Below are 17624 nucleotides of genomic sequence, written 5' to 3' on the forward strand. Positions count from 1 at the left end.
TAAGGATCCTACTTACTCTGTTCTGCCAAGGACAGCTCTTTCTCACACTATTCCTTTCAATTTCCATCACCACTGACCCACATCTTGTACATTATGAAGACTAGAGGAAGGAATGTGACAAAAATCACCACTGCCTGAGCTGTGATTTGGAGAATCTGAGACAATTTTCGCCTAAAGAGCTGCAATCGTGAGGCTGGTAAGACTGGTGTTCAGGGAGTTCATACCGGTGTCACCATGCTGCAAAAGCAGCCAGGCACCACTGAAGTGCCCAGAAACGCTTTAAAAGAATGTGATTCCTGGTGCTCTCGTTACTCAATGTTTGCCAATAGGTTTGTTGACCGGGGTTCTCAGTATCACACACATTGATGGAGCATCACGTACTTTCCTCTCATATCTACTGTCTGCAGGAGGTGGACAGACGACAAAGAAATAGGAGCACCTCCCCTACTATGAACAATTCACCCGTTCCTTGGCTATACATGGAATTACATAAATTCAAATTATACTTAAATGCAATATAGTGTGTGTGTGTGTGTATATATATATATAGTCTAGAATACGGTCTTTGGCCACATTATCTCTTATACAGAAAAAAACAGAACTGCTTTATGTTGAAACCACTTAAAGCAGGTACTTTCCAGTAGCAAAGGCAAAAGAGTTTTCAAGACAATCCACTAGTAATTGCATAGCACAGTGACACAACCTGTGTCCATATCATGGTTATATAAGCCAGCCAAGACATCAAGGGACACAAACCATTCCTTTTCCGGCAATGACATGACTGTACCGCCTAAACTTTTAACAGCATGAAATTTAGAACAAATGTCTGCTATAGGTGATGTCACATACAGTTCCTCAATTCCTAACTCAGTGTGAAAGGGCAAAGTGTGGAGGCCGCTAAAACTTGAACCTGCCTCCCTGCCTACCACCAGGAACTAAGGCCAGTTTTCCAAAGTGAAATCTGATTTTCTGGAATCTGCCTCCTGCCCACAATTCTAAATGATGAGAAGGAAACACAACCCAAAAGACAACACCAAAAAGTCATCAGTGTTCAGGGCCTTGAGTTCTGACAAAAGCAGAATGAGCAGAGCGGGTGGCGGGGGGAATGCTTCAAAAATAGTTACATTATAAAATAAGATTCATAAAAATTATTCCAATTTATCACAAGTCAGGAGCTACTTGTTATTGCAACTGCTTTTTTTGCCGGGGAATGGTGGGGGAGAGGGGCAGGCAACAGGAATTAAAATCTCTTTAGAAGGTTTTCATATGAACGGCCCTACAAAATCCAAAGTAGGGTTACTGGGCCATGTTCTTTGGAAAAGTAAAATCCATCCATATTGTTGGTATTTAAACACAGATATAAATGAAAACTGGAATTTCAAGGCAAAGGCCAACTTGTGCTTCTATAATAAAGAGGAAAATGAAAAGGCTGTTTATAGGTCTCTGGGTGTAGGACGAGAATTGAGTTCTGACATATTGGGAAGGGAGAAAAATTCCACATGCAAGACAGACATCCAAAATGGCTCAACATAATTTATTTTTTATGTTAAAATGTACAGAGTTCTTTTGAAAGTACTTGCTAGAAAGGGGAAAAAAAGATATTACATACAAGGAGAGGAAGGGAGGCCAACTGGCCCAGGAGCGCATGACATGGAGAAGTACAAAGGCATCTAGGCACCCCTTCCCCTTAGCTTACAAGTCACCATGAACAAAGTACAAAGAGGTTACAAAACAGGAAAAGCAAATATAAACAGACAGGATAGACGTGGCTTCCTTTGTACATGCGGCTTTTAGAGGCATCTGGAGCTCTATTCACACACGCTAGAGATCTCTTTAAAGAGAATTTTTATCTTTCTTAAAATAGTTTTTAATATTCTACAACAAAGATAAAAAATTTTAAAGATGGAATGAAATGAAAAAGCTCTTATTTTAAAAGGCATCAAAGTCACTAACAGTGAGTTTTTAAATTTCTTTTTTAGAAGATTACCCAAGTTATCTTGCTAAAAATACATTTTTTTTTAAACAGAAGTGAAAAAATGACAGGTACCAATATTACTGTGTTGGATAATTTCTTTTATAATATAGAAAAGAACATTTTTTTCTACAATAGTTCTACAGTCACAAAGAGGCTTGTGGAAAAGGGAGCTGCCCGATTGAATTTTTTTTCAAAGAAACAAACAAAACCAAACACAACCGCAAACCAACAGAAACTGAATTCACAGCCCTCATTTCAACAGCTTCTCCTTCTGCCTTGACCCACCCTCCACCCAATATACCTCCCTCCCGACCCACCCTGTCCCCACCCCAACCAGGAAGCAATGACACAGCTGAAGATGTAGGGCGAGGGCAGCACAGTGCACTTTCTACATAGATGACTGGGAACTGGAATAGTATATACAGAGAAACCGGGTCCTACACAGCCTTGCACATGCTCAGAGCTGAGAGTGGGAAGATGTGGAATTCTGCCTGTTTCTACCTAGCACGCTTGAGAAAGTCAATTAAAGTGTATAAAAAAACCAACAAACCTGTGCATTTGAAAAAATTTAATGCCTAATTAGTACTTTAAAAATACCTATATAAAATGTACAAATAAAGGAGAGAATTTAATGCTTACAGATAGTTCTTTAAGCAGTACTTCCCCCCTTTGGATATTTGACTGCACATACCAAGTGGTATAATAATTTCCATCTTCTAATGATGGAATATATATATATATATATTTTTTACCTATCCCTGGAGCAAGTAATAGGAAGAGAATGGGCGAACTGGTTGCATGAGAGAAAAGGGAATGGAGTTGGGAGCAACACATGGACCTGCCAACATCCTGCTGTCCAGATCTGCTCTACTGTGCTGGTGGTCGGTCCGTCCCTCTTCTCATTAGCCACTCACAGGAGAGGCGCGTGTGCACTCTGATTCAGAGGGGATGAACTCAGGATCTCAAAAGACAAACAAAAACTAGAGGTATCTTATTTAAGTAGCTATGAAACTCACACCGTGATCTCCCTTCTGACACACATCTGTGCCATCTCTTCCAACATGAAATAAACAGTGTCAAAGGTTTGTCAGTTATTTTTCAAATCACTAAAACATACAGTAATCCACCGTTGCATGAAAGAACCTAAGAGGCGACTCACTCGGGACTGCTATTTGAGTTTTATCAGTCAAAGGCTCAAGCATCAAGACCCTCAGTTAGCATTTCAAAGTACATACTAGAAACAAGAGGCTGGGTGGTGTGTGCGCGTTATGGCTGATTCACCAGGTGGTAAAAAACAAGAGGTTAATCTCCTCTTTTTGATTGTTAATTGACCATCTCTATTCCTCCAAAGGCTGGATTTGGATTGCAAACAGCTTTTCTCTGAGATTCTGCTGTTAATTGAGACTTACAGTATTTTTGTGTCTCTGAGTGCTGAGTGGGAATATTTTAAAAAAGAAGAAAAAAATTATATTACACTTGATTCAAGAACAACAAAGATTTCAATGAAGTCCGTCTATAAAGAAACATTCTTGGGGAAGGGTTTCAAGAGGTGTGTGTGTGGGGGGAGTGGAGGGGATTTTAAAAGGAGAAGCATTTTCCTGCCTCACTTTATTAATAATAATAATAATATTAACAATAATAATAATAAGTTTAAGGAGCTTGGGTTGTTCTCCATGTCCCCGTCCGAGTCTCCCCTAAGTGCCTCCTGCTGGAATGAAGTAGGAAATGAAAGGTTGGGTCTGGAGGAAAGGGTCTGGTTAACCCTTGAGATGTATATAACATTTAAAAATGACAACATTGGGAGCTGCAAACAGTGAGGGAAAACATACATTTTAAAATAAAGATAATTCACTTTTACACAAATTCTGTCCACGTGGTATGTAAAGAAAGTAAGGCTCTTTTTAATTATGAAAAGATTTTGTGCATGTTTCCCATCCCCAAATCCATTTTTAGATGAGTTCTACTGTAAAATGTTCAAGATTGTGAAGAAAACCAAAACCCAGAACAAAATGAACCCAAAAAAAAGAAGATCAGGTTTTCTAAAAAATAAAATAAACCAAAGAAAAATTCCTCTAAATCTACAACAATATTTTAACTGGAAAAAGGTCCATTTTTCTCTGGTTTGTCAGTATAAAAGTTTCCTTTATTTATATATATTTAAGTTTTTGACTGCAAGTCCATCTTGCTCATCTTCTCATGTAAGGTCCGTTGAGTGACTGCTTGGGCACACCAGCAGCGTTCATGTAGCTGTGATGGGAGGGGCCCGTGTACATCATGTTCCCATGAGGGTTTGGCTGCATAGGCTGCTGGGTATAGGCCTGGCTCCCCATCATTCCCATCTGCATCTGCATAGGATACTGTGCTGTCTGGTTCATGTAGGCAGGGTTACTATGGTAACTGCTGTTCATCATGGGCTGTGTCATTCGATAGCTGTTCATGGCATTCAAGGTGTTCATATTCATGGAATTGACATTATAAGCAGGGGTAGGCATCAGATTAACCCCCATGTTCATGCCACGCTGAACAGCCAGTGCACGAGGACCAGCCTGCATGGCAACCGCTGATGGGCTGCGGCCATACAGCTGCTGCTGGTGAGCAGCCGCAGAGGGCAGTGGTGCGGACTTGGAGCGGATGGAAATGTGCCCCTTCACTGGCATTTGCCCTTGCAATCTCTGTGTGTGAGGAATGCCAATGTTGGTGGCAGACATGTTGCACTGGAGCAGAGGAGACGCGAGGTTCATGGTAGTGGATGCCAAGTTTGGGGGTGGTGTCATGGTGGCTTGTGCTTGAGGAGTCCCAGCTAAGGGATGAGACGGAGCCAGTTGAGCCAGTCCTGTATTGGACAGAGAAACACTGGTTGCATAGGAAGTCACAGCAGGAGAATGGCTATAAGGCATGGCATGAGGGTCCATAATGGTGTTGGTCAGCTGCTGCAGCTTGGCTAGGCTGAAGGTGGCTGATGGTTGAGAGTAGCTGCCGGCACCAAAATCCCCTGGAATCCTCTCATAGATACTTATGTTCCCAGTGCTTCCAGATTCTGGTATCTCCATGATCATAGGAGCTGGGGTGAAACTGTTATTCATACTACACTGTGACAGAGGGGGCTGCTGCTGGGGAGGGGGTGGGGGTGGAGGCTGCTGGGGCTGAGGCTGCGGCTGCTGCTGCTGCGGCTGCTGTTGGGGTGGTGGAGGCTGGGGTGCTGGTTGTGGCTGTGGCGGCGGCGGCTGCGGCTGCTGTGGAGGTGGTGGCGGCGGCTGCTGCTGCTGGTTACTGGGAGGCCTCTCCACCACACAGCTCTGAGGTGACTTGATGCCGCAGTTGGCAGCAGGCTGGACGCTGCTCTGCTGCATCATGCTGCAGCTGCTGCCCATGCTGGCCATCTGCTGAGTGACCACACAGCTGCTCTGGGTGAGACTGCTGGAGGATGACAGCCCACCATAGGAGCAGCTGCTCTGGGAAGAGCTGTTCCCACAGATGCTGCCGCCCATCGTGGAATCGTAACTGCTCGGGTTCTCATAGTTTTCAGTGGTGCTCTCAATGCTGCCCAGATCACTGAAGCCGCTGTCCACCACCTGCTGAGAGTGGTCTGAAACGGAAGGCACATCCATCATGGGGCTGGTCTCCATGTTCTGCATAGAGGGTGCGGACAGGGATCCTTGTTCTGGGCTGATCTGGGTGTAGCCACTCTCAAGGGCAGGCACATTGGGACTGCTGACCGAACGGACTGACTGGCTGGGGTGAGACTGAACAGAGGAGATAGGGCTGTTATGTTCTGACGCGTGACAGTCTTCAACCATGGACATCTGAGGGTCCTCGTCAGCCTGGGTGTAACTCTGCAGGGTCTGACACGCAGCGAGAGTTTCCTCACAGTCCTGGTAGGCGCCCTCATGTTCATTGCTTTCTTCTTGAGTCAAAGACTGCACTGCCTGTACAGTTTCCAGATCCAGTTCACTATGAGGAATCTCTTCTTCCTCTTTTAATTCAATTAACTCTTCCTTAGTTCGGGAGTCTTCTTCGTGGTCGTCCTCAGACCCAGGCATCGGCTCTGACACCACAGATGTGTCATGGGAAGGCTGCTCCTCTTCAGAATCTGGCTCGGTTTCCTCTTTATCCTTTATCTTTTCTCTATTTTTCTGCATATTAGCATCTAAAAAAGACTCCTGACCACCAGGTTCCTCCTTGACATCTTCCCTCACAGGCTGTTCCTCCAACTCCTTTTTCTTTGCGGACTCGAGGTGGCCGTCATCCTCATCATCAGCGTCATGGTCATCGTTCTGGACAGTCTCTGCAGCCGCATCCTCCTCCTCCTCTGGCTCTGGCTCCTCCAGTTCCTGCTGCTCCTCCTCTGACTGCCTCTGCTCCTCTGAGACACAGGGCTTCTCTTCTTCCTCCTCCACCTCCGGCTCCTTGGCTTCTGTCTCAGGACTATTGCTGCTCTCTGCTGGAGAGGCTACTGGGACTTCACTGCTGGCTGCATCCTCTTCCTCGCCCTCTTCAGCCTCTTCTGCCTCTGCCTGCAACTCCTCCTCCTTCCTCTCCTCAGGTAAGGGCACGTCTTCTTTTGGCTCAACAGTTTCTTCACACTCTTGGATCTTGGGTTTACGTCCAGCTTTAGGAACAGGGATGACAGGCTCAATGACACATGCTTGAGTAGAAACCGGCATGATTTCCCTACTCAACTTAAATCCTGGTTTCCGACCAGGTCTTTTCTTCCAGTGGATTGGTTTGCGGCTCTTGCCTTTGGGCCATCCCTTTTTCTTTTTCAAAGGTGTGGATGTATCTGGCTCAAGAGAAGAATTCTTCACATCACGTTTTCGCAAGAGAGATACCGGCTTTAGGATAGGAGTGTCTATACAGGAAGGATAAAAAAATAAAGACAGGTTACAAGGTCTTATATTTTTCTAGTTCCTTCTTCTGAGACTAGCATGTACAACAGAAATGACTTTATAAACAATTACTTGTATAAACTAACTCCTGATAGTCTTCATTTTAAAGAATATAGAAGATAAAACCAACTAATGACATATTCCAAGTAACACAGTGAACTGGCAGAACTATGAAAGAATTCTGGTCAACATTATATTATCAGACACTAGTTAGAACCAATTCAGCCGGGTGTTCACACCTGTAATCCCAGCACTTTGGAAGGCCGAGGCCGGCGGATCACGAGATCAGGAGCTGGAGACCAGCCTGACCAACATGGTGAAACCCTGTCTCTACTAAAAACAAACAAAAGTATTAGCTGGGCATGGTGGCGTGCGCCTATAATCCTAGCTACTTGGGAGGCTGACGCAGGAAAATCACTTGAACCTGGGTGGCGGAGGTTGCAGTAAGCCAAAATTGCGCCACTGCACTCCAGCCTGGGTGACAGAGTGAGACTCCGTCTCCCAAAAAAAAAAAAAAAAAACAAAAAACCAATTCAAGACTACCATCACCGGCTCTATGGGAAATTATTCCATGTTTTGGTTTCTTTATCTGTAAAACGGAGATGAGCTCTACAAAGATGCAAATAAGTAGTAAGTCAGACTTTTATCAAGTTGTCTCTACTAAAAGTTACAAATCAGCTTATTTCCTCTTTTCTTTTCTGCTTGTGATTTGTTATCTCTCTGATTTTCTTAGTTTCCACAAATCATCACATCAGGTTGTATAATGAGCTAATTACTCCAGGCCATAACTGAGCGATCGTATGTGAGAAGTTATTCAATTAATGTTGTGTTTGTATGGGAATAGCTGCAAAGCATTTAGTCCTAGACAAGAACTGACATTTAGAACTAGACAAACAAGAAAAAATTAAAGCACCAATTACATTCATTAGAAATAAATTTGATATTATTAGCATTTTTTAGAAATGGTGGTAAACTATACATAAAACTTAAAATCTTAACCATTTCTAAGTGGAAGTTCAGTGGCATTAAGTACACTCACATTCCGCATTAATTTTTAAAGGATAAGAATACTAAGATAAGAACAAGAAGGGGTGAGAATGTAGCTAAGAAGATACATTTTGCAGTAACTTGAAAGTTACTACATCAGCAAAAACCTAGGTCAACAGGAACTTCATTGGGGGTACGAGTACTATTTTAATGTAAAATGATCTAAGACAGACTGTAAAGTGCCAAATTTACAAAATAAATTTTTAGTTTCATAGTTATGTATTTCAAAACATAACAAGTTAAACTTTGCAGAATCATTCATGATAGAGCAAAAAATTCATTCATCTTATCACTATATTAAAAGTATTTGTTGGCTGGGTTGGGTGAGTCATGCCTGTAATTCCACCACTTTGGGAGGCCAAGGCAGGCAGATTGCTTGAGGTCAGGAGTTTGAGACTAGCCTGGCCAACATGGTGAAACCCCGTCTCTACTAAAAATACAAAAATTAGCCGGGCATGGTGGCATGCGCCTGTAATACCAGCTACCTGGGAGGCTGAGGCACGAGAATCACTTGAACCCAGAAGGAGAAGGTTGCAGTGAGCTGAGATGATGCCACTACACTCCAGTCTGGGTGACAGTGTGAGACTCCATCTCAAAAAAACTAAAAAATTATTTGTTATATAGAAAATACGAGAATGGAGAAAATGCAAGGAGGAGGAGGGGAGGGGGAGGGGGAGGAAAAAAGAAGAAAGAGCTCAATTAGTTAATGCATGAAAGCTAAAGGTTTATGTACCAAGGCTGGACAAATAGATTTCTTCAAATTTACCCAACAAAGTAACAAAGCTCATTCTGCACCCATACAATACAAACACACTGCAGATGCAGGAAGCATGATACACTGGCCAAACTTCAGGCTAGGGTGAAAAAGACTAGTTTCTGACCTGGCTCATATATATAAAACCTAGTTTCAGCATTGCTAGAGAAGAAATGACAACTAGGTTACTTTAAAAGTTGACAGTTGAATTTTTACCTATACTATAAAATCTATTTTGAGTTATTGTTACCATTTGTGAGAAATTTATTACTAGTTGGGTAACACATATTACAGACAGGATTCAGGAAAGATTCCTGAACAGATCTGAAGCTAGTTCCGGTTTATATGAATCTGCTCTTTCTGAAGAATTTTCTTCTTAGCATTCACCCATTTAACACTACTTACTAAGCGCCTGGCTTAAGCACTCAGCATATAGCAATGAACAAAACAGACTAAGTCTAGAGAATGCACATTCTAGTGAAGGGTTACTACATCTTCCTGATGCTAAGTCCAACTCCCCCTTTAACTAAAGAGTCTAATAAAGGATTAGAAAGGATTAGGCTTAAAAAAAAAAAAAAAAAACAGTTGTCTAATAGTAAGATATTTTCTGCAGAGGCAAATTAATACAGGTTCTGAGTTGAAGGGAAAACACATTTTAAAATGATGACAGATATACTTAATATAACTTTTTAGAGACTGCCAAGTGTTCCTTTTCTTGTTTAGTGGGTGTGTTCATTTTTCAGCCTTTTTGCTGAAGGGTCTGTCGCGGCGACTGTTGTATATCTGAAGACAATAAATCACAGTAAGTGAGTTCTATAAAACATACCGTCAGCATCATCTGACTCTTCATCTTCTTCTTCATCTTTAGACTTCCTCTTACAAGAGGACTGACACCTGAGTACATCTTGCGAGGACAAACGACGGAAATATCCTCTAGGGAAGAGTTCATTTTCATCCTCTTCCTCCTCTTCTTCATCAATCTCAAATGTGGGTTCTAATCTTGGCATTGGCCTCTCAGAGTCAGAATCTTCAAAAGGTTCATCTAACACTTCAGTGGTCTCAGAAATAGTTTCTGTGACTACACTGCTATTGTGGTGTTTGCGCTTTCGGACTCTCCTCCTTCGGTGGAGAAATGGTTTCTGTTTAATAGAGAAAGCAAGTATTTACAGTTATGAACACTATCTTTTCTATTAATAAAATGAAAACAGTTTTAAAACCAAATAGAATTAGTACATATAAAATGAGGATGCTGTTTGCCAAAAACATTCTGAATATTACTTCAAAATACTATAGTAAGGTACTATACTTATTACAAATGTAAAGGTGTTAGACAACTGAATATAACTTTGTAAAAGAATAGGCAGCCATCTCCAAATAGCAGACATTATAATTCTCTTAATAGTTCAGTTGAATTTAGCACCCTAGAGAGTTGCCCATTTTAATACTGAAATGACTCAGTGGCTAATCCCTTAGCTCTTCCTTAAGAGCAAATGAGAAACAAAAACACCTTGTCTTATAGCACTACTGTGAAGGTTAGCAGAACTATCAGTAAAGTTGTATGCCATTTTCATGAACTACTACTCATAAAAAGTTGTGGAAAGTAGAAATATGGAGTTGAAATGTATTCACCCAGTGAAATACTTTAAAAGTAAAATAAATCTGTTACTGAAATTTAGGCACATTCACCACAACTTCACACTGGGCTGACCAAATAGCTTCAACTATATAATTAATATCACAAAATAACAGATGAAGCCCCAGAGATGATCTAATCCAATCCCTTCATTCTACAGATGTCAGAGAGGCTACAGGACTTAAGTTCACACATTCAGTCAAATGCATGTATTCATTAACTTCACAATGACTTTGCATGTGAGCTAACTGCCTTTTTTTTTTTTTTTAACATAATAGCATAATTTGTTTTACTTTATAAATTGGCAATATAAACGCTAGCACAGCAAAGATCTATTCTTCATGATCATGCAATGAACAGCGAGTTAATCAATGTTCAACCTTTCTCTACTTCAAACTTACTAGTCCTAATCAAGAATGTAATTTTCAAATTAGATTTAAAATAGCCCTGATCCTTGGAGCAATGGCTGATTCTAGGACTAGGGCATGAAACATATAAGATGAACCTGAAGCATCTTGTAGTGCCAGAAAGGAAATGCTTAAAACAAAAAGACCCCAGTATTAAAGAAACACAGAAGGCCAGGTGTGGTGGCTCACACCTCTAACCCCAGCATAACCCCAGCACCTTGGAGGCAGAGGAGGGTGGACTGCCTGAGCTTGGGAGTTCAAGACCAGCCTGAGCAACATAGCGAAACCCTGTCTCTATCAAAAATACAAAAATTAGCCAGGTGTGATGGTGCATTCCTGTAGTCCCTCAGCCTAGGTGGCAGAGTAAGACCCCATCTAAGAGAAAAAAAAAAAAAAAGGAAAGAAACAGAAGGGTGAAACCGAAAGAGCTCCCAATGGTCAAACAAAGCTGGAACAATTTGAGCAACAAATTTTAAAAAGTAGTAGTACTAGATTATAATTTGAAGTACTGAGTAAATATCTGGGTCCATAATGATAGAAATAAATGCTTGGATAAACAAACAGATGAGGGAGAAAGGACAAATCTCCCAAGCAGAAATTCAAATAACTTATGCTGAGCCTCCATCCTGAGGGGGTAGAAATCTTGTGTGGCTGTGCACAGCGACTTCCTTCTAGCACAGGAAAAGGGAAAAGACAAGTAGACACCTGACAAACAGTATCTTAAGCCAGGTCATCAAAGTTAACTTCAACAAGGAAAAGTCATATTGATAATAAATACTCTCATACTTGATACTTTTTTTTTGTTTTTACAGACGGGGTCTTCCTATGTCACACAGGTTGGAGTGCAGTGGCTATTTACAGGTGCAATCATCGTGCACTATAGCCTCAAGTTCAAGTGATAGTCCTGACTAAGTCTCCCAAATAGCTAGGACTATAAGAGTGCACCACCATTCCCAGCTTCCCTATACATACTGATAGATACATGTTAACAGGCACTCTTTAATTATGTGATGAGAATGCCTTTTACCTCTATGGTCTTCCTCTTAAGAATATATTACCCCATTCTAATATCATGAAGGATCTTCTACAAAATACCTGACCAGTCATTCTCAAAACTGTGAAGTCCACGGAAACTAAGGAAATTCTGAGAAACCACCACAACCAAGAGGAACCTAAAGACACACAACTACTAAATGTAAGGTGATATGCTGGGTGGGATGCTGGAATAGAAAAAGGAAATTAAGGAAAACTGAAAGTCTGAATAAAGTATGAACTCTAGTTAGTGATGTATCCACATTGGTTCAGTAACTGTGATAGATGTACCACACCAACACAAGGGATTAATAATAGGGGAAACTGACTGGGGTATAGGCAAACTCTGTACTTTCTTGGCAATAATTCTGCAAATGTAAAACTGCTCTGAAGATATTATTCTCTTTAAAAAAAAAAATCCTGCCTTGCTTTTTAAGGCCCTGTAAGGAAAAGGAAAGGAAAGGAATGGAATGGTTGTGCTGCTGCTTTGGCTGGAAGCTAGCTGGGAGTGGCCTCGCTTCAGTCTGGCTGCCTCCTGGTAATGCTTAAAGCCTGGAATGTTTCTGGTAAACAACTTAAGAGAATTCATTATCATCATCCTACATTATTTAATAATTAATTGGCTATCATTCAGAAATTGCAAGATGATCGAATATAGTTTAGAAAATATTTTTAAAGCAAGAGAGACCAAGTTAAACCACTGGAGGGATGTGAGAGAAGTGGGGAGAGCACAGAGAAAATAGCAGCACCCAAGATGAGTGACTGTACTCTGAGTACCCCAAAATGTGGGGCATCATTGTGTTCATTTTCCAATTAATTGTGTAATATTTTGGTCTCCTTTTCTAATACCAACTCTTCTAATCTGTACATACTTTAAAAATATTTTTAAAGCTCCTAAAACTCATGATTTGGACATCAAACCAGTAGGCTGAAAAGAAGTCTGTTTGCATCCCAAGAGGTAGAGCCCTTAAATAAGCTTATGATTTCCGAGTGAATTCCCATGAATCAAAGAAGTCACATGCACATCTCAAATGTTCACTGCAAAGATCTTGAGCTACAATACATAAAGGCTTAAAGTTTTTTTTTTTTTTTTTTTGAGACGGAGTTTCGCTCTTGTTACCCAGGCTGGAGTGCAATGGCGTGATCTCGGCTCACCGCAACCTCCGCCTCCTGGGTTCAGGCAATTCTCCTGCCTCAGCCTCCTGAGTAGCTGGGATTACAGGCACGCGCCACCATGCCCAGCTAATGTTTTGTATTTTTAGTAGAGACGGGGTTTCACCGTGTTGACCAGGATGGTCTCGATCTCTTGACCTTGTGATCCACCCGCCTCGGCCTCCCAAAGTGCTGGGATTACAGGCTTGAGCCACCGCGCCCGGCCAGGCTTAAAGTTTATAAAGCAACACACCTCTTTCAGAACTGTAAGCTAAAACAAAAAGGAATATAATAAACTGGAATTGGAGGAAGAGAAGACCTGGAAAGAAACGTGTTACCTTTCGCTTCAATGTGGGCTTTGTGAGAATTGGTGGTGAGCTTGACCGAGGGCTTTCTGGCTCTTCCTCCTCCTCGCTACTCTCACTGAAGCCCCTGAGGACAGCCCTGTCACCCTCACTGTAGCGGCGGGTCAGCCTCTCATTTCCTTCTGTTAGTCTGCACTTCAGAGCCTCAGGGCTTTTCTTGAGCTGTCCTCGCCAGGGCTCAACCCCTTCACTGAGTCTTCTTTTGGGAAGGTCAGGTTTCCCATCCTGGCTTGGCTGCTCCTGAGAGGCCACCAGCTGTTCTTCACTTTCAGTGTATTGTTCCTGGGTGGCTTCTGATTTCTCCCCACATTCTCCATATTGTTCCTGAGGAGGTGAAGACGTCTCTTCTAAGAGCAGTTTAGAATCTTTATCACCAAAACGTTCCTGGGTTTTTCTGTTCTTCCTCCCCCAGCGGCCCCTCCGAGATGGCTGGCTATTTGCAGGAAGACTATCACGAGGGAGGACTTGTTTGTTCAAACGTGTAGAACTGACTGGAGCCATAACTTCTGGTTTCTTTTCACTTTCTACTGAGTAAGAATCTTGTTCTTTGTCCTCACGACACACAGACTTTCCCACCTGATTTTAGAAAATAAAACAATGTTGGTTAATTTTTCAGTCTTGTTTGCTTACATTTATCTCTTCTGACCTTTCAAGTACTGAGAGAAAAAAAGGAAGCTGAGTTTTAAAAACAAAATGATCAATTATTTAATATTTAACATGAATATTTCCTGTTTCAGCACTGTTTTAAATTCTGTATATGCATTATTCATTTAATCTCCCCAATAATCATATGAAGCATTACCACTACATTTCCACTTTACAAATAGGGTGTGTTGGGTACAAAAAATAAGTACCCTGCCCCAGGTCACTCAAGAGCAAGTGAAGATGCTGGGATAGAAAGCCAGGCAGTCTGACTCCAGAGTCTGTGCTCCGAACCTCTCTGCAGTACCATCCTCAATAAGCAAATGTTAAATGAGACTGTGAAATAAAAATTTATAAACAGGGAGGAGGAGACAGGATCTTGCAACATGGGCAAGAAGAAGGAGGCATTTGAGAAATATGAAAGAAAATTTATGTAATTTAAAAATTTACTTTTATTCTGAATTATTTATTTTGAAAATTAAACTGCACCAAAGAGGGGCATGGGATTTATGTTTATCAAAGAAGGACACAGGTGTTGAAAGGATGAAGCACTGCTTAAAAAATAAGAGCTATAAAAATATGATCACATGAAGAAAAACACTGACAGTGACACATGTAGTACAGTCCATCAGCAACCCTTTAACGGCTAAAAAGACCTGTGTGTGCAGGAGATGTTTTGGTGCCCCATTAGAAAACATACATGAGTTTACAATAGTTCCTTGATATTCTATTTAAGGAACATCTATCTCCATTTCATTTTGTTTTGTTTTTTTGTAGAGATGGAGTCTCGCTACATTTCCCTAGTTTGTTTGTTTGTAGAGATGGAGTCTCAATACATTTCCCTGGTTGTCCTGAACCTCTGGTCTCAAGCAATCCTCCTGCCTGGGCCTCCTAAAGCACTGAGATTATAGGCATGAGCCACCACACCCAACCTCCAATTCATTTTTTAAAAACTGTTGGATTTGGATTCAATTCAGATTTTTCAACTAATATCCAGCTTAAAATTGAGCTGCTTATTGGCACCTTGGTAAGAAATACTTTTGTCATAAGTAACACATTATAAGAAACTTGATGGTCTCCTAATTGCCCAGGGCTAAAAAATACAAAAGTAAAGCAGGCTCAGTCTTCCTGAAATCTCCAGCATTGAAATAAAACTCTTGACATTCTAATGTGAATTTACTTTTCTGTGAAAGATTATCATAATACATTATCATAAATACTCATGAAATCAAAAATGTATCTTATGTCGTCAAAAATAGAGACTATTCATGCCCTTACACTGGTCTCCAATTCTCTTTCCTGGCATTGTGGCTCTTCATTTTCTCCTTCCTCAGCCTCCTCTTCTTCCTCCTCCGAGACCACAGAGTTGGACACTATGACTGGAGTCCAGCGCAAACATTCTGGATCTACATCTACAGGACGCAAATTCAGCTGAAGCTTTGCCATGTGATCCTGGATAAGTTTTTCCCGGCGGATAATCACAAATCTGGAACCAGAGAAAAGTTTATAGCAATCAACAATGTATAAGATGCACACAGAAATGAATGTGGAGATGAGAACCCCTGGTAAAGCCTATAGAAGATGATGGGCACTGCAAAGACAGCCTGCCTGCGAAGATGGAATGTGGAAATGACCCACCACATGAGATGGCCAGGAGTGTGAAGCAGGACAAACACTTAGCTCTCTACCGTGGCCACAGGCTGTTCTCACTGCCTGCCGTCTCACACGGCCCACTCCAGAAGTTCACCTGCTCTTCTGCACTCTCTTTCCTATCTCCATTTATTTGGCTCAAATGCCTCTGTTCTTTGTGACCTTTTTCTACTACTTTAGGGAATGGTGAACTGTCTGTTCTTCCTTTAAATCTATATTCACTTTGTGCCATTTATATGAAAATTTATCATGGGTACTTCATTTAATGACACTGTTTCTAGAGTGGTTACTTCTTGTATTATGAAAGAGCTCCCAATACTAGATGATGAAACATTCAGTAGCTTACATCAAAAAATTAGGAGGAATACACCAGAAAAAGAGTTCAGTTTAAGAAGTTTGTATATATAGTCAATCGAATAAATATCCTAGAAAGGAAAATGATATCTCATCATCACCAAGTACATCATTTATATTAGTTAACGCCCTTTCATCAATAATCTGGCTGGCTGATCCAAAAGCTTCAACGTAATTATCTTTCAAAGGTACACAAAAGGATGTGATACTCACTGGTCACTACGGAAGTCCAGCATTCGTAGGTGGTGGAGTGTGGAAGTGATGTCTTGAGGGCAGATTCCGGTTAACTTGCTTAACTTCTTAATGCTGATCTGCTTGTCATTTTGGTGATAAAGGCACTCCAATATTACACTTTTCCAATATGCCATGTAGGAAAGACGACCCAGATCAGATAACGGTTTCTCTGGAGACCCTGCTTGGCCTTCACGCTTTGATAACAAATAACCTAAAGAATCACACATAACCTAAATCACAAATATGTCAGCCACTCCAAAAAACTGGTTTCACCAAAATAATAATCCCCTCTTCTACAACCAAGAATAACTCCAAAGGTAAATTCCTTCAAAAAATGAGAACAAAATTGCAAAACTATTTTAATACAACAAATTTGCAGAAAGAATACATAATTTATATGTATTGAACACTAAGTATTATTTTGTCTAAGTTAATATAAATCACCTTGTTAAAAAATTCAAAGGTGTTAAAAATCAGGACTCTTAACCGTTTGTAGTTCAACGTCCTAGGGGAAACAAGCCTTACATGCTTTATTTGGACACTAGGTGGCAACAGCTATATCTGAACTGAGAAGCACAAAATAATGCCTTCCTTTTCAGGTTAATCCTATTAAAACTGTAGTTCTGTGAGCGAATTAGATGACAAGCTTTCACTTCAACCAAAAGTCCTCACAATTACCTATCACTCTAATTCTAGGCAAGCAGGACTGCCAACCTAAGTGTGGACTGTGGACTCTGTCCTCTCTAGTGCACAACTCTCAAAAACTGGAAAACAAAGGCATAACTTCTAAGGAAAAGCATCAAAAATGGAGATGGGAGAGAAAGGTATTTTTATTGCCATTAAAGAAAATGTAAAAGCAGTGTAAAAATATAATTTGAAAACATGTATCAGGAAAAGTAAATATAAACAATACTGTTATTACACAGATTGTTTGTATGCCTCACACACAACACACACACACCCCCCTCAAATATTTTCCCTAACTTTGCAATTTAATGGTATATATAAGATGTCTAATCATGAATCCTATTTCAAAACAATATATTAACATTAAAGGAAGTAATCTGAGTTCCATCCCCTGTTCATCTAAAGAGACTAGAAAATGTGTAAAACAACCAGTAGTACATACTTCCAATAAAATATGGACAGAAGGACAGTCTAAAGCCTTAATTAACGTCTCAAGACTGGAATCCAAATCTTTTGTTTGAACCATTAGTTCTGCATATATTCATTTAAATATTATTTTATAGCAGTATCTGAGTAAAATATTCCCTTCAATTACTATTTCATAACCATTATGGCATTTATTGCAAACATACATCTAACTTTCTAAGCAAGATTACCAATATGTGAAAAACAAAATGCAGTTCCACAATAATCTCTTTAGAACTGTGAGCTGTCACTTTTTAACTCAGATTAAACTATTTTCCCTATCTTTCACTTCTTCAGATACTGAAAGATGTGTTGCATATGCTTAACCACTAGGTAAAGCC

At 40.7% G+C, this 17624-nt stretch overlaps 1 protein-coding gene across 3 annotated transcripts in view; it reads right to left on the minus strand.

The window, feature by feature from the left end:
• Nucleotides 1–1513: 1513 nt before the first annotated feature.
• The window catches only part of KAT6A (lysine acetyltransferase 6A), a 115191-nt gene continuing 99080 nt past the window's right edge, over nt 1514–17624 (minus strand). For 2 of the 3 annotated variants that reach the window (XM_017545940.2, XM_017545938.2), the window contains exons 13-17: nt 16111–16342; nt 15172–15379; nt 13225–13827; nt 9489–9801; nt 1514–6824 (exon numbers count right to left, since the gene is read on the minus strand). In XM_017545940.2, the coding sequence (XP_017401429.1) occupies nt 4162–6824; nt 9489–9801; nt 13225–13827; nt 15172–15379; nt 16111–16342 (4019 nt within the window). In that variant the 3' untranslated portion in view covers nt 1514–4161. The remainder of the gene's footprint in view (nt 6825–9488; nt 9802–13224; nt 13828–15171; nt 15380–16110; nt 16343–17624) is intronic. The other variant, XM_017545939.1, reaches the window with a different exon arrangement.

This window comes from Cebus imitator, unplaced genomic scaffold, assembly GCF_001604975.1.
Source record: "Cebus imitator isolate Cc_AM_T3 unplaced genomic scaffold, Cebus_imitator-1.0 Scaffold183, whole genome shotgun sequence".
In the NCBI taxonomy this organism is placed as follows: Eukaryota; Metazoa; Chordata; class Mammalia; order Primates; family Cebidae; genus Cebus; species Cebus imitator.